Source organism: Pholcus phalangioides, unplaced genomic scaffold (assembly GCF_987345545.1).
Source record: "Pholcus phalangioides strain wild (caught in Gottingen) unplaced genomic scaffold, Ppha-v1.0 ptg000011l_1, whole genome shotgun sequence".
NCBI lineage: Eukaryota > Metazoa > Arthropoda > Arachnida > Araneae > Pholcidae > Pholcus > Pholcus phalangioides.
Genome location: NW_028301604.1, coordinates 24,750,116 through 24,776,741, shown reverse-complemented (window position 1 = coordinate 24,776,741; position 26,626 = coordinate 24,750,116). Strand labels below are relative to the sequence as shown.

The window sequence follows — 26,626 nt, the reverse complement described above, 5'->3', positions numbered from 1 at the left end:
GACAGGCAAATATCGCGTATAGCTATGCCTTCCCTGTTTTTTTAAAAGGAAGTTACATTCTAACTTAATTATTTTTCATGTTTGTTTTTCTTCATTTAAATAAAGCATTTCAGCAAAAATAAAGAGACACTTTTTGAAAAAAAATAGTTTATTCACGTAAAGAATAGTGTATTCCCACTTTCCATTCTGGTAGGATAGAGACAGCCCTGGACAAGTCTAGTTTGCGGCCTGTCTAAGATCCCAGCCTAGGTGCCCTGCTGTTGGATGGGGATTCCAGGAATAAATCAGTTTTAGACGGAGAACTCCAATTTTCTTTGGAACATCAGAGATATCTGAGCGAGGAATGGCGAAAAAAATGTGGAATTTGAACACAATATATCGAATCCTCGTATAGTCACCATAACTAGTTGTTTTTCTACTCATTTTTTATGTTTAGTTTGAAAATTGTTTGACTGTAATGGCGCGTATACACAAGCGCGCGGATTGTGCAATGCAAGCATTCCCAAGCGTTCGCAATGCATTCAGTGGGTACGATTTCCGAAACGAATCATCATCATCAACGATGGCTCCATCCGAGAGCTGTTTCAACGCCATCTGTAGGTTTTGAGCGGCAGTAACAACTATTGAGGAACATGATATGATAAACGAATTTAAATGGCTATTAATGACGAATTTAAATGACTCAAAAATGACGAATTTCAATTATTATGGCTATTAAATTAAATTACTTTCGCGAAATGAGACGAGGGAAAAAAATGAAGGCTCTAGATAGGCTCAGAAGCACGTACAAACACGCAAACCGATAACGACGCCGTCCAAACTAGAAGGAAGAATTCCTTTGTGTTGTTTTGTCATTACATCCGGGGAGACACGAGAGAGGTAGCACGCTCAGCATGAGCTCCTGAAAATCTTTCATGTTAGGGAAAAATAAAATTACAAATACAAATACAAATACAACGCCACAACAGGCAAATTGCCCAACGAGGTGGCTGACTTAAGAACATCATGGATCCCCGAGCCCCTACCTACTACTGCTACACCACACATGCACCCCCCCCCCTCCCGCGGAACCCCCCAACGAATCGGTACATGCGTTAATGTGCGTGTACGTGTAGTGCAACCTGACGTAAAGTTTGTTTCTGTGTAATGCTTGTTATGTGTAGTGCTGTCATCTGCCCCCAGTTTTACTAACTATGAGTGAAGTGTTATGGTTGAATGATTTATCGTTGTAGGACTGTTGCTCTCTGTGGCGAGACTTTTTAACGGGGAGATCGGCTCGCATTTGCACCTTGAAGTTGGGAACCACAGAAAACCAACTTCAGCCGACCACCACTGTGGGGTTCGAACCCGGATCCTCGCATCACGAGTCCGGCACTATAACCACTCGACCACCACAGCGGCGCTGGTACCACAGCGCGCGCAATTAGTTTGGATTAGTACAGCACAAGAGTAGGCACGATCCGTACTCAGTCGGATCCTTAGCCATAACTATTAATAATTCATAACATCTCACTTAAATAATTCAGAAATGGCAGACAGAAAAACTCTTGCACAACAGCCAGTATGTTTTCTGCACGAAACGATCTTGGAAGAGGACAACGAGAGTGAAGCATGGCACCAGCTGTCAGCAAAGTACAGCAGGAAGAAGGCGAGGAACGCCGACCTGAACAAGGCCACCATAGCTTACCTCGAGTCCATCAAAGATCAAGATCACAACTGTTGGAACAAGTCTCATCCCAGAACCAGATGCCCAGAAACAGAAGTTTATTACTGCACGGGCGATGAATTTCTGCGGAAGGCGATGGAGAATTACCAAGCAATCACTGACAGACCAGATGACCCGGAAGTCCTGCTCTTCAAGCAGCAGCTGAGATGGAACATCAGCCAAGCCTTCGTCATAGGTGAAGACTGCTTCTTTGATGAGGACGAAAATGCCGACATCTGGGTTGAATACGTGAACGAGATCAACACACATATCTGAAAAAGTGCCAGAAAATTGGAAGAAATCCTGAGTTATATCAGGAAGAGAAACAACGAAAAGCCCGAAGCGCAGACAGATGAAGAAGAAAAATCAACACCAGCCCAAGAGAATGTAGACCCTCCGCAACAACAAACAGAGGCTACTACAGTAGAAAAACCCAACCAGGAATCCCCGATACCGAATTTTCCCGAGGAAATTCAGGAAAATCAAGGGAATAGCGAAGGCGAAAAGACCGGAGAGCCTGCAGAAGCCGAAGAGACCGCTCCTGAGCCCCCCGCCCAAGAAGAAATGCCACCGCCGACGGACCAATCGCGTGCTAGCAGCGAGAAGAGACCCCGCCCACTGTGGTATTGATCAACGGTGAGCCAGGCAGCGACCAGCCGGCAGAAACCCGAACCCTGGGAGGCAGCGACGGATACTTCGACGCAACCACCGGCGAAATCACCCGAAGATGACGTCATCCCGGAATGCCCCGCTCAGACAGCCGAGCCAGCATCGGCTGACGAATCGCGCGCGAGCAGAAATGAACAGATCATGCCCATGCCAGAAGCACACGAGCATGGCAGTGAGCAGCCGGCCCAAAGCCGAGAGCAAAACGGCATCTGTTCGATCGTGGTGCGGGTCACAGCCCGGAAGATACATGAAATTTGCCAAGAAACAGTGCAAGTGAAACTGTCATACGGCGAATACAAAATTAACTTTCACAGCGCGAGTGACTATGGTCAAATCCTAGATTACTTGGAATGTCGAGATCACAAGGCGAGCCTCACCGGACGCCCCAACCCTCAGCGTTGTCATACGAGGGCTCGATTCAACGCTACCCGTTGATGACATTAAAATCGAACTAAACGACGAAGGTTTCGCTCCGATTTCCATATCGCAATTACGCTCCCGGAGGAAAAAAACACGAGGCAAAATACTGCCTCTTTGGAAAATTGACCTGCCGGTCGACGAAAAATCGAAGCGAATATTCGATTTGCAAAAAATTTTCCTGATAGACATATCGATTGAAAAGTATCGGAAAAACCCCAACAGAGCGTCACTAAATATCTGCTACCGATGCCAGGAATGGGGCCATCGAGGCGAACGTCCCCAGAAATGCATGGTGCGTACGGGCCCGCATGATGTAAAGCAATGCGGCAACATCAAAGGAGTTGACGTCCCGACTTGCTGTAATTGCAAAAAAGAGCACACCAGCATCTACCACGGATGTGAAGTTTACAAGAAGGAACTTGCGAAATTTCGAAATAACCGAAAAATTCCCCCAACACCAGAACAAGTTCAAGAAAAAATCTTACCCACCGAGTTCAGAAAATCTCGAAAAAATTATTCGAACTTTACTTTTCTTCCGAGAAGTGTGTGGAAAAGATTTTATGACAGGAAAAAGAAAATCTCGCTAGAAACGGCAGCAATAACCAAAAAGAACGCGATTAGTCAATCCTGCTCTATCGACTTCCCAACGCAGCCACGCGAACAGCCGAAGAAGCCCAAATCTACGGACTTCAAACACACGACCGAGACGAGAAAAAACTTGGGAAAAAAGTGCGGCGAAGCGAGCAAGCAGCCCCGTCCGACCGAAGGACAGCCAAGGCGTAGGCAAAGCCCAGAGCGACCCGTAGGGGCCACCGTAGAGGTAGCCGCCCAAGCTTCGGTAAAGGTCACCAAGAAGCCCGTGTAAAAGCTGCGCGAAGAAGCGGACCCGGATACCGACGGACTTTAGCTCAGGCCCAGCTGACGAACTTTATACAATAGCGAAAATCTACATGAAAAATATAATGAAAGCAACATCACGAAAAGGCAAGAGAGAGCTCATGCAAGAATTTCAGAAGGAAGCTGGGCAATTTCTTGCTCGATAAAAATATTTTTCAGAGCAGCTTGCGTGGAAAAGCAAGCATCTTAGCGAGCAATTAAAAGCTCATAACCAGCCGAATTTTAAGTTTCGGCATTTTTTCTTCGTTTCCTTTACCCCTCTATCCAAAAATATTTTCTACAAAATCCAATAAAAAACAAAAAATATGAGGCATTTCTGATAATTATCAGAAATGGCTCTGAAAAATAAAATAAAAATTTTCTCCCTCTATTTTTCGTCGCTTTTTGAAAATACTAATACTATTCCTCTTTTTTCTTCTCCTAAAAACTAATATTTTTTAATAAATTGTATGTCATGTATTTGAAATTTCTTTTCAGCCAATAGCAACATAGGCACGCAACCGACGAATGAGGAGCGACCATGGTGCAGAGTAGCTGACGTGAGCAGTTCACTTTTCCTGCCGAAATATTAATAAGTAATATAACTAACAAGTTCTCCAGACATGTTGAGTTTGTAATTCCTGGTTAATTAATTAATTTTAATTAACAGTGGGTTCCCCATTTAGACCTTTTCCCGGACTCTGACTAAATATTACACGCATTTCACATAAATACATACATTTATTCCCTTGTCTTTTTTTCTTCATATTGGTCCCCCGCGGACCTGTTTAGAAGGCAGCTAATGTCCGCAAACGGATAGGTACTGCCAGAAATCCCTTTAACTTACGAACTTCTTTTGTGTTCGTCGAAACCGCGCGCTAGTGTATACGCGCCTTTAGCAACACTGTGTGTGGGTAGGGCACTGAGCTAGAAGCAAAGCCGCTTGTAACACTCTTAATGCAGCTTTGGCTAGAAGTAAACTAAAGGTGCGTATACACTAGCGCGCGGATCATGCAATGAAAGCATTCGCAATTGGTTGTTCAGTAATTTGTACGGTGTTGCGAACGATTCTTGAGCTGTTTTCACCGAACACAAAGGAAGTTTGTGTACCCACGAGCAGATTAGAACCGCTGCAGGGGGGTCGTGCGTTGCAAGATTGGCTCGCTAGTGTATACGCGCCTTAAGACAAAGCTGCATTAAGAGTTAAACTTACAAGCGCTTTGCCTTAAGATGACTTTAAAACTTTCCTATAGCTTATAGCTCAGTGGGGTAGGGTGACTATACGTCCCGTATTTCCCGGAACAGTTCCGGTATTTTCTCCTTTTTTTGGCCATCCCGATTTTGTGCCAAAAGTGTCCCGCTTTTACCCGTATTTTACACGAAGGCTACTTGAATTTTTATTCTTTATTGAAGGGAAAGATTGAAATTATTTTTCAACTCATAAGTTACATTATGATAATTATAACTATAAATGGGAATATTAATCTCCCACATTTGTCTTGATCAACGTTTTTTTTCGTGGAATTAATTTTAATCCACTGCAATTTGCAGCGATGCTTCATTTCCCGCCATTGTGATTTTTCCCTAATTTCAACAATATTTGGCAACTTTGTTCGGTTTTGGCGTCATTTTTGGCAATAATTGGCAATATCACTTTTTCCCTAATTTGGAATAATAATTTCTCTTGAAGAAATATGGTCAGTTTATGTGTAGGTAACTAGGTATTCACAACAGGAAATAATCAGGCTGCTGAGAGCCCTGTATAATTGGCATCCCCACAGCAAAAACGGTAAGAAAAATAGTATAGTAGTATATCTGAAAACCCTGAATAAAATAGAGTCAAGTAGTATATAGCAAAAAGCAGACTATATTTTTTCTTACATTTCAGTTGAAACGAAATAAACTCACATGACGCAAACATAAAACCAGGAACTACAGTTATAGATCCAATAAGTCCACACCGTAAGTTGTATGAGGTATCGACTATCTGTCTTGGTACTTTTTTCTATAAAATGTTACTAGAGTGAATAGAGAGTATCTGAAAATGGTGAAAACCATTGGCGTACGCAAGGGGTGGGTTTTGGGGTTCTAACCCCCCCCCCCTCCCTCAAGCAGAGATTATAGTGTTATTTTACAGGACGGTAACCCCCCCTTCAGAAGAAAAAAAAATTGAAACCCTCTAGAGAGAAAATTTTCTGCTTATGCCTATGGTGAAAACAACAAATTTTGGACTGCCTTCGTCATTTTCTATGAAAAAGTCATTTTTATGTCTAATTTTAAGCAAAATTCATGAATTCGAAACACGATTTTTAAAAATTCCATAAATGAAATGTGAAAATGTTATTTTCACAGTATATTCAGCTAGTGATGATGCAGGTTAAGAACCAAAACTTTTGTGATTTGAGATTTGTATGTTATGCTCATAAGTTACATTCAAATCTGTTAATGTACATGTGAATTTGGAACAGCTTCGGTATAGGGGACAGGTTGGCGATTTTCGGTGACTTTTTTTTCGGTGCCAAATATGTCCGACGACCCCATCAGAAGTCGCCAAGGCCGTTAGACATCTTTGCTCAAAAGACCTGTTGTTTTTTCAGCCTTTTTAGCCATTATTTTCCACCATTTTGATGGAATTAATGCATTGGCGACTCTTGGAAGCAGCATTGATTGTGGATAATCAGTATCCAATATTTGTAATGATATTAGTGGTATTGCATAATTAGTGTTAATGTTCCTTAGCCATTCTGAAGCACGTTCTTCAGTACTTGTCAGCTTTTCCCCTTTATATTTTGGAGGCGCTTGGTAAGGGGTCATTCGAGTATTACGTCAGCATTGAGGGAGAGGAGAGGGTTTCGGATTTGCTGACTTTTGATGACGGGGGGGGGGGGCAAAAATGGCTGGAAAATCTTCTTACGTAATACTTGAATGGCCCTAAGTTACCATATGTGCTCAGGGTTGTCAAATTTGCTCCCCGGGTAGATACCCATTTTCTCCCCTCGGCTGGGTTTTTTGGGAATATTGTTTGTTTTCGAAGAAAATGTGTTGCTTTCAGATTAAAATTTTAATTTAAGCTTAGTTTATATATTCCAAAAATTGCTGCATAAGTGCAGTGTTTAGAATATGTATATTTTTAAATATTTTTAAATGATTTTTTTAGGAACAAATGTGATAATAAATAATTTCTTGGAATCACAAACACACACTTTTTATAATTCTGACTCCTTTTTTTTATGTAAGCATTTAGGTACGAGATTCACATATTAAAATATGTTACAAGAAATCACAAACAGGAAATGTAACCATGGACCTTAGTTTAACAAATATACCTGATATATGTGATAAGTAGAGCCCGGATATATGCACTAAAAAAGTGGCAAAATATGCTTTGCAAATATGTACTTAAAAATGCAAAAATATGCACTAGAAATCTTGTAAAAGTCAAAAATTCCGAAATACGTACAAAAAATTAAGAAAATATGAATTGAAAAAAATAACCATGCAAAAAAAAGATGTTTTTAAAAGGCATCTTTTCTATTTCTTATTTAGTGTACATGTAATATTCATTTACAAAAAATATCCCCTCATACGTATATATATATAGGCTTATACCGCATATATGCAAATAACTTCTACATATTTTTTATTCACGCATTTTTTAATTTTTAGTTGTAGCTGCTCAATAACGAACGATACCCGGTTCATCCTTGTCAGAAAACTTTCCTGACACAGGGGTACAACAAAAAACGGCGACTTGACCGCAGCAAAAAACTGCTACCACAGGGAGTCCTCCATCGAGGGGTTAGCGCGCCAACCTCTCTCGATGAGTATAAAAAACAACCATGCCGTTCGGAATCTGCAATAAATTATAGGTCCCAGTCTAATTAGCCCTCGTGTGCAGAAAATGACCGTGGTGCGACAAAAATGATCAAATGATCAATAACGAAAATAGCAGTAACAAAAGAATTTCAACACTATTTCTAAAAAAATTTAACACTTTGATATATCTCTAGAAATAGCCTTACAAGAAAAGGGTTAGTATTCCTAAAATACTTTATAAATATGTATTAATTCACTAAATTTCACCTGCGGGAAAAAAAACCAATGTTATAAAAATATTAACAATATTTATTTGAAAAATTTTATAAAAAAATTTAGTGAGCTTAAATAAACCTTCAAAAATATGCACTTATTCTGAAAATTCTTTGATTTTATGCATTTATATGCATTAATGCTAAAAAAAAGCCAAAATATGCAAATGCATATAATCCGGGCTCTAGTGATAAGCATACCCACAGAAATTGCTTATTTATAATACACAATAATTTTTCACACATACACAAATCCTTATGTAAATAAATTGAAGCCTCTGTGAAGAATTAAACCAATCTATACGTAAATTGAATTTTCATTTAAAAAATATTTACATGTTTGCATTAGATTTTTATAAGTTTATACAGGTGCATGAGACTTTCATAACTGAAATATCAAGAGACAAAAATAACATCTCAACAAAAAGAAAATAACATTGTGGAATTCTTGAATTGGACATTGGTAACGAAAACCTTCAAGTGAAACAGAATAAAAAGTATAGTTTTCTTATGAAAATAACACCTAACCAGAAATCATGCCTTAGCATGATTTTTCAAGATGCTCATAATACAAGCCCAACCCTGAAAATTTACTTGTTAAAATCGTCAGTCAGATGAAGCCATTCTGTAGGTCTATTGCTATACATGACAGGTTTTCTTGTATAAAGTGATATTAATATACAAATGTTGTATAATGTTATTGGCATCTGTGTTTAATGATAATTCAAGTTATTCTGTAGTTTTAAGTTCCCAAAAATGGCTAATTTGGACAAGTGGAAGACACCTCCAGAGTAATGAATCCTCAGAATGACTACTATCTCCTCTTAACCAGATCATTTTTTAATTATTACTGCTCCTTTAAAAATATTTCAGAATTTAATTTAATGAAGTAGGGATATTCTTTAACTGTGAGGAAATCAAGAAAAAGAGAAGTGTGTGTGTGTGTGACTTTAGCTCCCGAAAGTTTGGGTTCAATTTAAAAAAACCAAAAACTTTATGGTTCTGGTTACATAGCTAAAGGTTTTATTTTTGACGGATCAGGACAATTTTGGATAAGTTTTTGTGCAGGGTTTGAAAAAATTAGAGAAAAAAAATTTCAGGCACTATTCCTGATTTCTCAGAAAGTTTGGGTTCGATTAAAAAAAAACAAAAAACTTAATGGTTCTTGTTACATAGCTAAAGGTTTTATTTTCGACGGATCAAAACACTTTTGGATACATTTTCTGTGGTGCTTGAAAAATTTGGAAAAAAAAAATTCAAGCACCATTCTGATTTCACAGAATTTTCATTATCTAAATTCATTCATTTTACCACAATCTTCTTGCTATAGTTCTGCATACAATTCAAGGTTCAGATACAATTACACAGAAGTTGGTGTGTCCCTGTGTGAACAATTATTCCCTTATTGTATGGTCAATTTTATTAATCAAATACATAGTTTAACATGCACCAAAAATGTATATTTAAACATAATATAAGATGTGCACGTAAAGGATGTGTATTAGTGTGGGTGGGGAAAAAAATTATTTTGAAATCGCTATAGTGCGGAAAAGTAGCGTCCTTTAATAAAAAGAAAAATGACGTAAAAAAATTTAAAACCGGTTGACATCTTCCGGTCGTGCATCGTATTTGAAGTTTATGAAAATTGACAAAATTGAACATTTTTCTTAATTTTTTAATATTACTTCAAATTTGACTATCAACATGCAAAAGTTTGTTATGCTTATTTTATGGTTCAATAAAGTAAAATAAATTAAAACATCATTAATATTTCAATGTTTATTGGTCGCACAATGTATTCGAAAAACTGGAATTGCCCACATTTTTGCAAGTTTCATTGTGCAGCTCTTTGCATGCTTCGTCAGAACAAAATGACCCAGAATTTACCACGTTGAGGTGGCTGCACATTGAGTTTTACCCACACCCTATCCAATCAACCATCCAAAGTAGGAGAGTGTGTGTAATTTACATTATAGTTACCAAAATTGACTAGGATTTAGTGGTTTACAGTTTCTTCTATTATTTGTTTTTCAAGTGTTCATGTTTAAAGTCTAACTTTTGGGAGAAATTAGGTATGACTAATTTTGATAACCATAGATGCTATGATCATTGATGACAGAGAACACATTCGAGAGAGGTTGGGTATAGAAGAATTTTAAAAGCAAGATAATCTGCCTCTGAATTAAGAACTATTGAACACTTCATGCTAAGCTTAATTGCATTAGCCTACTTAATTGTAATCATTTTCTGTTACATTTTTAATTTTCTCACTTTTCTTTTCTCCTGATCTTTTGATTAACCGGCCGAACTAGCGACTAGAGTTTTTTATGGCCCTTCTGGGTAATGAGCTTACATCACTAATGTGATAGAGCCTTGTTGTGCTCAGTTTGTTCTGTTCAGTTCAGACACTTCATGCTACCTAAGATTAACTTTAAAGCTACTTGATTACCTTCAGATTATTTACTAGAATACTGGCCTGTTGCATCCCCCAATGCTACAGGAAGTATGTAATGATGATATTATATTCATCAATTCCAACACTAACATCAGAGCCATCAAAAAGTTTCCCTGTCACACTCAGACAGTCCAGAGATGTGTAAAATTTTTTACAGAGGCCTCTCAACTAAAGTATGTAGACATGAAGCTAGAGATGGCTACGTCAGATGTACACTATTATCAAGATCAGTTACACCTGATTTCTCCTAATCGTCAGATTTTGAACGTGTCAATTTTGGTAAATAGTTTTTAAATATAATGTAATTTACACACACTCTCCTACTTTGGATGGTTAATTGGATAGGGTGTAGGGGGAACTCGACGTGCAGCCACCTCTTCGTGGTAAGTTCGGTGTCATTTTGTTCTGACAAAGTAGGCGAAGAGCTGCACAATGAAACTAGCAAAAATTTGGTCATTCCCATTTTTCGAACACATTTCAAGACTGATAAACATTGAAATATTAATTATGTTTTAATTTATTTTACTTCATTGAACCATAAAATAAGCATAAACTTTTGTGTGTCGATCGTTCAATTCTAAGTAATATTAACAAAATTAAAAATGTTAAATTTCATCAGTTTCTATAAAATTCAAGTACTATGCGTGACCGGAAGATATCAACTGATTTTAAAATTTTTTATGTTGTTTTCCTTATTAAAGGAGGCAACTTTTCTGCACTATAGCAATTTGAAAATAAAAACTTCATTTTTTTTTCAACCCACCCTAATGTACATACATATTTAAATTAGATATTTTGTGGTTATGGAAAAAGGAAATTCAATTTTCCCCATTTTGCCCAAAAAACCCGGGTTTCTTACAACCCTGTGTGTGCTAGGGTTATGCACTGATTATAACGTTTCTGGATGGAATTTTTGTATGGAAAAAAGAAGCACCTCAGCTTCAAGCAATGTGGACCAGATGTGGATGACTTCTCCAAGACAAGTTATCCTTCTGCAAATTATATAATGCAGTGGATACTAAACGAAGTTGTTGGAGGTGTACATTTTTAATATAAAGGCTCACATTATTCATTATTTTTACTGTCTTTTTCGATGTCACTTTTATGCTTGCAGCATATCTCTTGCATTTTTTGATAGTTCTTTAAAAAACTATCTATGCAGTCATTTTGACTGTTCCACCTTGTAGAGTTTGACACCATTCTTCTCCAACAGCCATCCTGAAGGTTTGTGGTGGTTCCTGAAATACCGTTGAACTTCAACAATTTGTTTAAATATCCTTCTTGGGGAAGCATCGTCCTCCACAAGATTTAAATAATGAGCCGCACACTCATAAACCAATAAATTTTTTCTCTAGCTGATCTTCATTCTTCCTTTCTTCAAATTGCTTCTCCAAGTTTTTCCTCGTTAAAATCATCTTGCTTTCATTATCGGAGCAAAAATGCTGTAACCTAGAAATGTAAAGTAGAAGTTATTCAGTATCCATTTTGAAAAGGACTACATGAAATAGAAATTTTAACTTATTATAAATTATCAGCCTATTTTAGATAACATGATCTGCTCTTAGTTTATTATTTTAGAATTATCTTCAACTAATTTTTATAGCCTAAGCGCTTGAAATGTTAAGAAAAACCCTATAAATTTTAACTAGTTTTCAGTTTAATACAAAAGTTATAGTAGAGACATTTCTTTATAATGTAATCACAATTTTTTTTTTCAAAGGGAAAAATACTTGGCATCATCATGCTTCTCTAAAAAGTCTCATAAGAAATATGTTTGTCATTAAAATTGAAAAAGGAGGAAGAGAATATGTGTACCTTATATACTTACCTTGCATTCATATTTTTGCTTATTAATCGATTTCTCTTTCCGCCAAGTTTGTGCAGTTTTTTCACTGACCCGGGATCAACTGTGTGTATAAAAAAAAGCTTCGCTCCCATTATGCAAGCATGTGGCAATAATTGGATGGTTATGCACATTTGACCAACCATCTTGAATCATTGTTACATTTTGACCCTTAAGTTCAGAGATCAATAGAGCTTCACATTCTTCATGCTCTTCATCAAGTAGATGTGTACTAATTTCATGCCTTGATAGTGGTGAATATGAATTTCCACACATTAATTGCATAAGTTTTTTCATTTGATTATTTTCAGCTACAGAAAACGGAATGTTGCATGCATAAAATGACTTTGCAAACTGTATATCAATTTTTTTCTTCTCTACATCACTTGTTTTGGAAATAAAGTTATCCATTTTTTAAGATGAAAAACTTTCTTTGGTGGTAAATTAATTTCATCAGATGACACAAGAGGCACCTCTTTTTCTCACAGCAACACTTGTTCTTTCAGGTGCTAAACTTCCTCCAACTTCAAGTGTTTCTGAATGGGATGGACTTGGTTTCAAAAATGGTATTTCTTCATCCGATGACCTTTCAGCTTGCAGTAGAAACTTGTTACACTTTTTCAAATGATCTCTTAATCTCTCAATTTTTGAACTTTTATCCCACAGTGGACACATTTCTGTTGCACAGATTTATCATTCACACATTCTTCAGATTCATTCCATTCTTTTTCCTTGTACCTTCCTTTACTGGTCATTTTTCAAATTTAGAATAGACCTAAAAAAACAAAACAAATATATTATTGTTAAAAAACTCATGTTTTTGAAAATCCAGAATTTTTTTTCCAATTATATTCATTCATTTTAACAGTACTTTGAAAGGAAAATTTCCTTTCCTTAGGAAAGGGTTCCACATTTTTGACTAAAAGTAATTTTCTTGAAAATACTAATCAATAGTGAAAAGTTGTGGTTTATTGATTTTTTTTTTCTTTCTTTTTATAGCTACTGGTCCTTGTTTCTTATGTACAGTTGAGCTTTTCCAAAAGTTTTAGGTTTAACATCTTGACCACATTTCCTCAATAGACTTGACTTTTCAGCTCTAAACGGCCTTAACCTTTTTTTTTAAGTGTATCCCTTTGAGCATTTTGAAGAATACCTTTGCTTCTAATACACAATCCTCTGCAAGCAGGGATCAAATACCTGCTCCTTTTTTTTAAATTATTACTGCTCCTTTTGAAATGTTTCAGAATTTTTTAATTTAATGAAGCAGGAATATCCTTCAAAACAGCTAGGAATTCAAGGAAACAGAAGCATGTGACTTTAGTTCCTGAAAGTTTGGGTTCGATTAAAAAAAAACAAAAAACTTAATGGTTCTTGTTAAATAGCTAAAGGTTTTATTTTTGACGGATCAGAACACTTTTGGATACATTTTCTGTGGTGCTTGAAAAATTTGGAAAAAAAAACATTCATGCACCATCGTAATTTCTCAAAATTTTCATTATCCAAACTCATTTACTTTTACCCCAACTAATACAGTTCTGCATGCAACTCAAGGTTCAGATACAATTACGCAGAAGTGGGTGTGTCCGTGTGTGAACAATTATTCCCTTATTGTATGGTAAATTTTATTAATCAAATACATAGTTTAACATGCACCAAAAATTTATATTTAAACATAATATAAGATGTACACATAAAGGATGTACATTTTTAAGTTAGATATTTTGAGGTTACGGAAAAAGGAAATTCTATTTTCTCCATTTTGCCCAAAAAAACAAGGACTTCATATATATACATTAGATCAGTTGGCTCCAACTTGATGCTGCCCCCCCCCCCCCATGTATAGAGACCTCAGAACTTACTGTAAAGTAAAATATGTTTGATACATAGCTACAAGATTATTTAAAAAAATTACAGCCTGCTGACATTCTTACCCATGTACCACACTTATCCTGGTTGACCTTAGCCAAATTGAGCAAATGGCCATCTTTTTATTTTCAGCTGTATTTAAGATTCTATCATTTCTGGTACATATGAAAAAAATTGGTGGAGATCAGTCCAAAATAGACGTTTCTATTGAGAATATACACACACACAGATAGAAAATAAATTTTTTATACATATTACAGTGAAACCAGTCTTAAACGTAATCAAAATATAGTCTGTTCAATGGTTAGTGCTTTTATTTTGTACCTTTATAAAATGGAAATCTCTAAAACAATGTTATTTCAGTCTATTGATGTTCCGTTTCGTACATGTTTCACAGTATATAGATAGATTATTTACAGAATTATTTAGAATAATTATTATGAATTTACGCTAGGGTTATTATAGCCAAATCGCTTTGCTAAATTTGCTGAACATTTTAATTGCACCAAACTGGCTGCATTCTTGAAGGAGACTGACACAGCTCGGTTAAAGTTAACAGCCAACATACGTCAACAATACGGAAAAGTGTGATCACAAGGGGACAAGCCGAATCATGGCCAACTTAGAACAAAGCTATGATCCTGGCCCGGTGCAAAATATGTTTTCAGCTTCAGACCTTAAAGTGGGCATAACATTGGTTCTGAGCATCATACAAACAAAGCAAAGCCTGTTTAGGAATCGCAAGAAATGGGACTTTATCAAATTTTTTTTTATTTTCTTTCAAATGATGCTTTAAAAGTAATCTGATACCTCAATTTAAAAATGTTTAGTAAATTTATCTGTTTATGTTGTATGGTATTCTAGTTTTCGGATATGAATGAAATTTTTTTCTTCAGCAAAGATGACAACCATTATAGGAGATTTGATCAACTTGATCGATAGTGAGATCCCAGAAGGTCGACAAAGTCTGCAGGACAGTCACTACAACCTTGAAAAAGTTGCAGAATATTGTGAAGGAAATTATTTTGAGGTATTTATGATTATTTTGTAGTATTCTACTACAGTAGTATTCATAAAAAAAAGTGGGATTTGGACTTTTACTGTTCTTCTCATCAATTCAACTGCATTTTTTTATTTAATTATATGTGTTCCTTGTTGACCACCTTGTCACAAAAGCAGTGATTGCTTGGTGCCAAAAACTAGCCACATTGGCACTGACCACGCTTATGGGAAAATTACCAGCCAATTGACATGTAATCCTGGAAATTGTAACTGGATCTAATTATCATTAGTCCCCCACCCACATAAGTGGATACAACAGAGGGGTAGGGTGATAGGGGTGATCCCCACTCTTCAGTGGCTGAACTGAAACGATAGGTGGGTTACATTACAGAATTTCGTTCAGCATTGTTTTTCTCTAAGTAGCAGAGCCTGGTGACATTTTCCATTCATTCATTTTCGCAAGGAGCTAACAACCTTATAGATAAGATCTTTAATTAAGGGTATATAATACCTGGAACAGGGCTGCAATTAGGAGGAAGCAGGTGGGCCTGGTGTCCCAGGTGCTGGACTATAAGGGGCGCTAAATTCACTTTGTGGTTTTTAAAAAAAATTTGTCTTCCTCTTTGCCTTTATGTTTTTATTTTGTCCGCAAATTTGTGGGATAGGTTTTTACACATGCTTTTCCCTAAGAAAATGGTTCGCCTGAGATAAAAGAATCGTCAAGAAAATGATGGATCAACACACGGCCAGATTATCGAGAGTCTACTGTATATAAATTTGAAATATATTTAGCCTACTATTTCTGACAGAAAAAAATTAATGCGAAACATGCATCATATTTAGAAAATAAAGCTACGTTATTCATACACGTGAAACGAAAATTAAAAACAAATTTGCATCATCTACATAATAATTAACCTTGTAAATCATTTTTTTTTTTCATAAATTCTGTTAAAGTTCCTTGCCTTTGAATTTGTTTATTTTCTTTTATTTTTCTTATTTTATTCTTCACTCTTGTCAAATCACTGACAAAGAAGTCAAAAACTACATACCACACAGTGTTGCCAGATTTAAACACATAACGGGGTGTCGATCATCACGGGAAAGTCACGAAGTCACAGAATGAGAAAGAGGTCATGGAACCCCGAAAAAGTCACAAAATTTAAGTGAAGGTCACAGACTTTTTGATTCTCCTGATATCTTTTTTTTCCCCCTAAAATTTAGGCTTTGGAGAAGCTGTGGCATTAAATATATTTTTTCTTCTCTCTTAGGTTTTATTCATTTTGTTTTTTACCCCGTAGGGATGGAGGGGTGAGTAACAACAGAAAAGAGCAATGTCAATATGTAGCCACCCTACATTGGGGTAGACATTATATGGGTCGGGCAAAAAAGCTATTTAGAGTGGATGAACAAAGAAGAACTTTTCTTTCTTTGCTTGTCTGGACCTTTCAGCATCTAATATTCCCCCTAAAGCAGTGTTCTCAGATCATGTGATAATTCCTAGAGGAGGAGGGGGACTGTAAATAGACCACAGCAGTAGTAACCAACAATATTGGTTTTCCAAAAAAATGACATGATCTTTCCCCCCCCCCCCACATCGTGGAGCAGGGCTGTTGGATCTTTGGCAGGTCCGCAAGCCAGAGTTTTCACAGAGGGGGGCCTCTGTTGTAAATTTATAGCATGAAAAACAATGATGGTGATTGCCCCAGGCCTTAGAGCTGATCTAGGCTAATATTAGACTTCGAAAAATGGGAATAGGAAAAGGAATATGTGAAATCTGTCCTTCGAAAGGGTCCTTGGTTGGTCTAGTGCAGTGTTCCTCAACTGCCGTGCCCTCGCATCTGCCAAACTGGGCTGTGAGTGGTTTAGTGCTTCATTTTTACCCATTTATTTCCCAGTAATCTTGTGTATGCCCAGGCCTTCCAATCAAGAAAAAGAAATCAATGGTGCCGCGGGATTCCAAACAAGACCATAGCGGGGGGGCGGGGCTTGGGGGTCTAGTTTGGCTCTCGTTATATAAGAAACGTTTCTTCTAATTTTTTTATTTTACCTGCGCCAATACATTTTGATTACACAGGTTAATGCAATCAGTAACGAAATGGGTTCATTCTTACACATTCTATTAAGACAGCGTTTTCTTCTGATGCACATCCCTGTCTGGCGATGCTCGTCGATTTCAACAGTCGGTGCCGATCGTTGAACAAACTGCTCGATCAATCACACCTTGCTCCATTCAACGTCGTTCGAGTCTTTTGCTCTGTTTTGAGCCCACTGTTGCTATGTGTTGCAGTGCAATGCTGTGGTTAGTGCACACCACTTAATATCAATCAATAGTGTGTTCAGTAGTTTTGCATTCGTAGGATGCGTTTTCAGCAAGCACAGGTGCGCCCACAGAGCTTGCTTTGGAAAGTTTTGTCGTAGGTGGCAAAGAAACACAGATACGACAAAAACATTGAGGAGGGGGGTCTAGGGTTGCCTGACATCCATATACATGGCTCGCAAGGGTGTATGCAGGAATGGATTACATTGAATATTCATGATAACCTGAGGGCTTTGATGATTTCGCAAAGTTGGCAATGAAGATGATTGCCACCCCCCAATTTAAAAAAATGATTGGCTTAGGCAGCAGACCAAAAATTGGACATTAGTCCCCCCACCTTGTTGGGGAAACAACCTGTATCCATCCACTTATGCTTTTGCGGGGGAGGCTTATGTGGCTTGAGCCCTTAGGGTCTAGTTTCTATGGGGCGTTTTATTGTTATAAACTTTAAATTTAAACATTTTTAAAAATTTGAAACAAAATTCAAGTCTTTTTTGTTAATTTATTTGTGTTCCCCTTTCATTAAGACCCTCTATTTTACTAACCAAAACCCCCCAGGTGGTTTTAAACTATTTTCAAAAAATGTCGAATTTCAAAATTCTGTCAAAAAAAGTTTTACTAACCTGAAGTTTCCAAATTTATTTTAAAAAATACTTTGAACTCTTCTCTATATACGATAAAAAACTAGAAATGTTTGAATTAATTCTTATCTGATATTTTTGCAAATAAAAACTGTTTTTGGCCAATGTTCCATAAATGGAACATAGGCCTTTAAATAGTTAATCACAGAATAGAATGTGATGTATTTTTAAACAGAGTGATTGAATGTATTATCATATAGAAGTTCGAGAAATTTCATGAATTATCACATTTTGCTGGAAGGGGATCACCCACAATCAAACACCCCTCACACACCTGCCCCACAGATCCATGCCTGGTTGGATGGTTATGTTGAAAGTTTTAAAAAATATTAAAGTTGACTTCGTAACATTCCATACTCAGACAGAATAAATTATATTACTCATTTTGTTTTTGTATAATCAGTAGGAATGATCTTTTTATTTTAGAAAAATATTGAAGTCAGTTTACAATGAGAAATCTGCTATTGTGACAATTTTTCCCATGGTTATTAGCTGTCCTAATAACTGGCTTTTACTGTATATATTGTGGCAAAGTATGAATAAATAACTCATTGATATAGTAAATTATATCTAATGTTATTTGATGCTCTAGAAATTTGACACATTGTTGAAACATTTTATTATTCAATCAAACAGGCAGACAACAAACGTGCAGCCTTAGAAGAAAGCAAAAACTACACCACACAGTCTCTCGCAAGTGTGGCATACCAAATAAACTCTCTAGCATATAATTTGTTGCATCTGCTGGACCTACAGACAACACAGCTAGCTGAAATGGAATCAGAGATCAATCATATTTCTCAGACGGTAATGATTCATAAAGAAAAGGTTGCTCGAAGAGAAATTGGGATTTTGACCACAAACAAAAACACAGCCCGACAGCATAAAATACTTGCTCCTGCAAATCAAGAAAGACCTGTAAAATACATTAGAAAACCTGTTGATTATACTGTTCTTGATGAAATTGGACATGGGGTCAAAAGCACCACTAGCAATACTCCCCGCTCAAAACGAACCCTTACTACAACTCATCAGAATCCTATTAATGGTAGCAGTGCAGGTCCAGCTCCAACAACGAAACCACCAACTCCACCACAGCCAGTACGAGCTGTTGGGAGCTTGTCTCGAGGTACAAAAGAATATAGAACACCACCCCCTGCTCCTCCTATTGCACCTCCAATTGTACCCCCAAGCAATTATGCTCAGAATTATCCAATTGGTCATCCCCGCTCTCAAGATACAAGACGAGGCAGTGGATACTCAACTTTGCCTGTAGTATCACTTTCACAAACTCTCCCTTCTCAGCCAGTGGGTATGGTGCACCCAATGACCCACACACATACACAACATCAACCAGTACTTGGACCTCCATCACCAGTCCCTCCACCTCCACCTGATATGACTGCAACCATGGACAAAATTCCAGGTTAGTAATAAATCAATCAAGGTTATATATTCATTTGAAGAGCCTATATCCTCTTATGTACCAGTGTTGCTTAACTTTTCTACCCTGTAACACCCTTTGGACCATTGCAGCCCACATCTATGCCTGGACCTTTAACTTCATCCAGGAGAGAAACGCTTTGTACTTAATCAATTGATTTTGTTTTTTGCGTAAATTCATAGTGAATGAAAATTTTATAAACACTGTCATACCACTGAAGTTCAATGAACTTCCCTCTTGTGAAAGTTCTATGCAGGACTATATTGAAATCATGCCTGATATTCTGAAGGCCCAGTACTTGATTGGGTAGCACCCAAGTGGTGCAGTGGTAAGATGCTCATCTTCCACCATGGGTTCACATCTGTGGCAGAACATTGAAAACAAGTTGTGCACAAATTTTGAGAGTGAAAGCACTGTGTAACAAAATAAAACATCTAAATTTTTATACAGCCCCGTTTGTGCTTCAACTTCTAGTTAGAAAGTTGTTGCCCTGTCTCTCCTGAGCCCAATAAAAAAATTCCTTATTTCTAAGTGCAATATTCAGAGATATCTGAATTCAAAAAATGGAAGAAATTTGGTAAAGAACAGAGTTGAATGCAGAAAACCTGTTTTACCTGTTAACGCTGTTCTTTACCAAATTTCCTGAATTTTTTGCATTTGAATATCTGAATATTGCACTTAAAAATGGGGAATTTTTTTGCTGGCCTCAGGAGAGACAGGTCAACAACTTTCTAATTGGAAGTTGAAGCACAGGGGGACCGTATAAAATTCAGATTTTTTAATTTTGTTACACACTGTATTTTCACTCTCAAAATTGGTGCAGGGTAATTTTTGAACGCCTTTTGGGTATTTTTTCAGCTGGAATGGTACCTCTATGATGGATGGTTACAGGCATACTGGCACTTACAGAACACCCTGTATATTCAAAAATCGAAATTTGATGTTGGAATTTGTTGATGTAAAAGAAGGAAAATTTCTCATTAGATATTAAATTACCCTATCACCCTAAATAATTCCACTCAATTTTATCTGTTTGCCATGTCTCTATAATTTTAATTAAAATATGGTCAGAATTTCTTAATTTTTCTTTATCGTCATCTGTCACGGATGACCCCAACATCTGATGGAAAAATTTCAGTGTCTATAAACCACAACTCAAAGTACTATTTCACACTGCTTCATTTTTTTGTGTCAAGTTCATTCCTTGATTCCACTACTCAATCTGCTCCTGAATTTTTTTGAATTTCCAAAAGTGAAGTCTTAAAGAACAACAATCCCCCTTTTTCCCATTGGTAGTTCGATTTCAAAAAAAAGGATCCTTCTATTGGATTCTATGATGAGATTATGTGTATACTAATTAATACTAAAATTAGCACCATTGATCAATTGCACCCCCATGATCTACGATGTTTTGGCCATGCATTTGGGAGGAAACATTTTTTTCTGTGTGTGGTTTGTACATAAAAAAAAGAAAACTAAGAAAAGGAAAGAGGGAGCAAAGAAACGATTTGGGTTGACCTGTTCAGCATGCTGAAATGAATTTAAATTTGCACTAAACGACTGTTGCATCTGTATTCATTTTTTTCAGAATGTTCCAGCAAAGAAGTTATAATAGAATTTTTTTAAGGTTTTTTTTTTTGCTTGAAAGGTTTTTGTAGAATGTGTTGAATATTTTTTTTATTTTCATTGTCATTTTTTAGGCATTGCATGAGTTTGCCATTGCTTTTAATTGTAGATTCTTTGTTAACATATACCTACCTTTCCATTTAGAACTGCCAATGCATGTGGCTGCAGGAGAATTTGACCATCCTGGAAATAGTATGTTTGGTTAATTTTTTCCCCAGATTACCCATATTTGAGTTATAGACACATCAGCTTAAAATACTTCTGGATGATTCTTATGTTTTTAATCAAAAATTTCATTTCTAAAGACGATCCCAGTAAAAAATTAAAGTATCTGCTTTTTTTAAGTTTGCACTCATACCACTCGTTTTTAAAAACAGTTTTTAGTTCGTAGTTTAATCTTTGAACTTGTGTGTGTGTTGCTGTGCAGATATGTTCTGCAACCTTTTAAATTTAAATTGTTTAAGAACAGAATACACTTTTCTTTGCCACAGGCCCCCCCATTGGCCCACTTGTCAGGTGTGGCAGAATGGCCCATGTGCCGCTGTACTGCCGAAAAAAGTTCTATTTGGGTCACTTTTGTATTTTCGGTGAATTGAGTTTCAAATAAGATTGGTGCATATTTAATTCAAATCTCATTCGACAAATTAATGTAAATTATACTTAATGAAAATATATATGAAATATGTGTTAAAATTTTCAAATTTAGAATAAAAACAAACTTTCTACATCATTTTGCTTGATATATTCATGTTGTTCATAGCACAATATAATTTTCCTTTTAAAGAAAAACTGAATAGCACTTCCAGTGCTGATTTCTTTTTTTTTTTTCTTTTTTTTTGAATGATTTAACTGTTCATTTGATCATTTATGTTACCAATCTGACTGAAACTGATAATCAAAACACAAATTAGAAAAAAAAATTAAACCTCTATATACTTTGCATGATGTATCACTTCATAATTTTAGTACTGTATATTTAAACTTTAGAATCTTCTAGTTGTAACAACAAGAATAAAACTTTCAGTTTCCCCTCCATTGCCACCACCGCCACCGGAAGATGATGCAGTGTACAATGATGCATATAATCCTCCTTCCCCGCCATCTTTCATTAGAAATAGAGGAGAGCCAGAATGGGTGCCAAAAAATTATATTGAGAAAGGTATGTACATCAGATTTAGATAACTAAAATAGATTTTTAGGTTGTTCAAGTGAAAAGTATCAATGATTCAAAATGTGAGAGTCTTGCTCCTATACACAGAGATGATGCTTGTGCACTATAGTGTGTCAACTACCTAGAATTTCGGAAAAGAACGAGTAAAAATTTAGTTTTCCCATCCTACTGAACACGTTCTTTTCAAGAGAAGTAGAAGGTACAGAACAGAAAACACTACAACTTTTTTCCTTCCCAGTTTCTACCGTAATCCTGCCATCTCATGAGCTTAGAAAGTAGTTTTACTTCTTTGAAGTACAAAGGAAAAACTGCACCACTGTGATGGGAAGGTGTCATGTGGCCTGAGCCTTCTAGGTTTCAGTGCCAATGAGGTGCTGTATTTAATGAACTTTCAATCAAAATAAAAAAAAAAATTAAATTTTTGAGTTTATTTTTTATTGCACTATGATTATGTTATCCTAGAGGGGTACCCCTCAAATGGCAAAGCTGAACATTTAATCACCACTGACAACCTTTAAGCCAATGTTGGCATGTCTGTATTTTGCTAAAGCTTTTTTTCCCCATTTTCGCTTTATTTGCTAAAGGAATTTTTTATCCAGCTTAAACCCTGGTGTTGATGGGTTTCTTTGCAAACTTTCTCTATCAGTAGAATATTTAGAAATGAAAGTAGCCGAACCTAGTTAAATTGGTAAATGGAAAAATAATTTTTATTTTCTTCTGGAGGTACCTACTGTTTTACTCAAAAAGGGCCCAGGTTGATTGTAAAACTTGCGTCCGAGGACTCAAGTAAATTAGAGTAGAGCGGCATCTCTGTATACTGTTTTATGAACAAAATATAATTTGATGACATTCATTTGAACGTGCCAATTTTTGAATCTGATTCCTCATATTTTATTATTTTAAATGCTAATGATTATTTTAACTTTATTCAACGTAATCTATATACAGTAAAACCTCGTTAAGTCGTCACCCTAATAATTCGTCACTCCGCTTAAGTCTTCGCTTTTCTTCAGGCCTGTCCAGCCATAGACAACAATGTTATTAAACCCTCATTTACTCATCGCTAATTACAGTTAACTCGTCATCATGAAAAAGTTTTAGAGAGGACGTATAATTTCTATGGCTTCCTTTAAAAAAAAGCTTGTTTAAAACATTGCCATATGCTTAAAAGTCACCATAAAAGCCTTATGTACCAAAACGGAACAGTTCAAAGTAACGAAAGTTACTGGAGAAGTTCATTTGCTGACTGCCATATTATGCCTTGTCATATTCACTGATGTTTAGCTTTTTTTGGGGGCGGGGGGCTTTTCCCCCTAGCAGTGCATCACATAAACTAATTTGGTGCCTTCTAGGACATATAAAAAATGCTCTAGGCTGGTTTGTTAATTTTCAATTCCCTCAGAAAAGGACAATTTTCTTATAAACTTGAATGAACTGCACCTAAAATAAGGTATTAACATTCTATTTGATTTCTTAACTGTTTCTGAACAATCTTGGGAGACCCATAAACTTTTACACCTTCTGCTTCTAGAATGTATTCCAATTTAGGGAATATGAAAAACTATGATTAATTTTATATCTCAAATGAAACACCATGCTGTTTTCAACATTGAGCAGCAAGCCTCATTGCTCAGCTCATTATGAAAGAGTCCAAGTTTGTCAGCAAAATTTGCCATTCATATACCTTGTAATTTTCTTTAAACATTTCATCCATTTTCACCACATTCATGGTTGCTATCAATTTGCATAGTCAGCGAACTTATTACACACACCATTTATTCCAAATCCCAAGTTGCAATAAATATTTGTAAAAAAAACTAGTCCTAATGTGCATTTCTCTGATTAACTGAAAACTATTAGTTTTATCTCCCCTTTATACCATCCAGAATTTATTATTCTCTCCCAAGATTTTCCCACAAAAGAGATGATCGCAACCGACTTGGATTCAAATTTCTCTCATAGTTTTTCTGTCCCCACCAGCAACATCTTAAAAACCTCTCATTCAAGTCCAAATTGAAGAAAAAAATGTTTTATCAAACACTGGTATGGTCTTATTCAGGGCCACAACTTGGGGGAGGAGCAGATCGGGTGCCTCAAGCACCAAATTTGCACACGCAAAAGCTAAATAAAAAATCAGGTGCTTATGAAATATTTATTTGCTCCCCTGGTCCTGCTTGATTCTGGTTTGTTATCAAACACAAAGAGCATTTTCTGATTCTATGGCCACTATTTGCAAATTTTTCTGCTATAGTGATGAATCTTTCGGCAGGGCCATCTTAAGAACATCATAGACCCCTGGGTGAATTGATTTTTCTGCAGCCCCCTACTTGACTAGAAGTGATTGTTTACCAATTTTCATGTTTAATCTTGAAAATCTTCACAAGCTCTAATTATTATGAGGCCCCCAGCCATGCCCTGGTTAGCTCATGTGATAAGATGACACCATTTTTGAGTTGACATATCCAGTCATCAGGGAAAATTATAAATTTTTCTAGTCTGTAAAATTGCTCAACACCTGTGAGAAAAGCTAAGTATAGCAGCTAATAAAAATGAAATTATTGAGAAAGTAGATTTTTCAGATGCTAACTCTGAAAGCTCAAATTCGGTATAAAGAATATAGATATGGTGACTAAACCCTCAAAGAAAGCTGCCTCTATTGAGCCATTAAAATAAAATCAGTTGGTTTGTCCTTGCCATCTTCTGTAGAAACTATAAAAGTCTATGTTGCAGCAGAGCTGCAATGTTACATATCCAAAAAGTATAATTTTTGCCCACAATACCTTTTCAATGAAAGATGCTGTAGTACAGTTTTTCATCCATTGTGCAGCAAGAGGATCATGGGTGTGCCACAAAAAAAGTTGAAAGAAAATTAACAAAGTCCAAGCATAATAAGTTTTAAAAAATTATAAAAATAAGTGTACAAACATAAGTCTAAAATTAAGACCTTTATTAAATCACTTATAAGAGTTATAAGATGTATATCATATATATAATAAAATAAGCTTACAGTATATTCCAAACAAATTATACTTGGTAATACAAACAAAAAATTTGAACAAAATATGCAATGATAGGGGCATTCAAGCGTTACATCGAAAGATTTTTAACCATTTTTTATCTCCCCCCCCCCTTGTCAGCAAAAGTGAGCAAAACTCTACTTTTCTCCAACCTCCTACCACATATTAACATTTCTGTTAATTTCAATGCTATTAACATTTCTCTTTAAGAAATTCTTTGTACCCCACCCCCAAACCTTTTGTGCCCTTTCCAAAGGTCTATTCTGTGCATGCCGCTGATTGGGATTGCTCTTCGAGAATATACATAGTGAGTCTGACCATCACCATCTGACACTGCTGTACTGAACTTCATTATGTATGCACAGGGATCTTTTTCACAGGATTACAGACTGAACATGCTATATTTTTAGCTTGTGTTTTAGTTTTAAGCATTAATTGATGGAGTGGTATAGATAGGTGATAACGATAGTAAAGATGCCATTAAGAATATTTCATATTTTCATAAAGGGGGACTGGTAATCAATTAATTAAATGGTATAATCATTTAAACCCCCTCCCAATGCTGACCTAATACTCGAATGGCCCCTTAAATGTCAAGAAGCCAGATACGCATTCACAGAAATCATAGCTAAAAATTAAATCTTGCACCACAGTGGAACTTTGGTTTAGGAGTGTTTTGCAAGATGAGCTATATAAAATTTTAAACACATTTTGACCCGAGAAACAAGTGATGATTTGCATTACCAGCAAAAATTTAATGCTTAATTTACTCAGTTTTATGTTATCACCACTGAACCGCTGGGTCTTTTTTTTCCAGTTGTTGCAATCTATGACTATACAGCTGATAAAGAGGATGAGTTATCATTTGCTGAAAACAGTATCATTTATGTTGTCAAAAAGAATGACGATGGGTGGTACGAAGGTGTCCTTTATGGCATTACAGGTCTGTTTCCTGGAAATTATGTTGAACCATGCCTTTAGATTTTTTTATACATTTTATTAATGCCACATTTATTTAGAATCAAACATTCAACAACAATCATGTCATAACATAAGCATGATATTTGACTTGCCAATTAAAAATGATGTGTGTACAGTTATTCATTGTTATAAATAAATGTTCATGTAATATAATAAAAAGAGTACTAATCTATGTATGAAAAGAAAGTTTGTATCATATTATGAACTAACCAATTCTCTATCTGAAGATGAGGTCACTCTTCACAATTACTACGAAGGTTTTGACAGCTGGCTGATGCGAAGATAAATTCAGAAAAGAAAATTCAACTGGCCTTGCAGGGAATCGCATCCATGTCCTCTCACTTGCCGGGTGAGCACCCTAGACTATATAAAGCCGGTGAATCCTCTCTTCCCTTAGAGCTTGTGTGTGCTGAACTGAGCTGTACATGAACAGCCAGGCGGAACTCTGGCCAAAGCTCACAAACCTTAGTAGTAATAATGGAGTGTAACATCTTCAGATAAA

At 36.3% G+C, this 26,626-nt stretch overlaps 1 protein-coding gene across 7 annotated transcripts; it reads left to right on the top strand.

Moving 5' to 3' along the window:
* The first annotated feature begins 5,366 nt into the window (after positions 1-5,366).
* Abi (tyrosine kinase Abl) lies at positions 5,367-26,302 on the top strand. 7 transcript variants are annotated; one of them, XM_089239369.1, is made up of 6 exons: positions 5,369-5,459; positions 14,819-14,952; positions 18,522-19,311; positions 21,100-21,147; positions 21,980-22,114; positions 25,961-26,299. In XM_089239369.1, the coding sequence occupies exons 2-6, from the start codon at positions 14,824-14,826 to the stop codon at positions 26,122-26,124; spliced, it is 1,266 nt and encodes a 421-aa protein (XP_089095495.1). In that variant the 5' UTR covers positions 5,369-5,459; positions 14,819-14,823; the 3' UTR covers positions 26,125-26,299. The 7 variants fall into 7 exon arrangements, with proteins under 7 accessions (XP_089095500.1, XP_089095495.1, XP_089095494.1 ...); XM_089239368.1 differs by having other exon boundaries at positions 5,448-5,632; positions 25,961-26,295; XM_089239367.1 differs by having other exon boundaries at positions 5,453-5,646; positions 25,961-26,302.
* The last annotated feature ends 324 nt before the right edge of the window (positions 26,303-26,626 follow it).

Coding starts and splice junctions, on each gene's coding strand:
- Abi (XM_089239367.1), top strand. CDS start 14,824: ATGACAACCATTATAGGAGATTTGATCAACTTGATCGATAGTGAGATC. Junction 14,953..18,521: donor GTGAAGGAAATTATTTTGAG/GTATTTATGATT, acceptor TCAATCAAACAG/GCAGACAACAAACGTGCAGC. Junction 21,148..21,979: donor ATTTGACCATCCTGGAAATA/GTATGTTTGGTT, acceptor TAAAACTTTCAG/TTTCCCCTCCATTGCCACCA.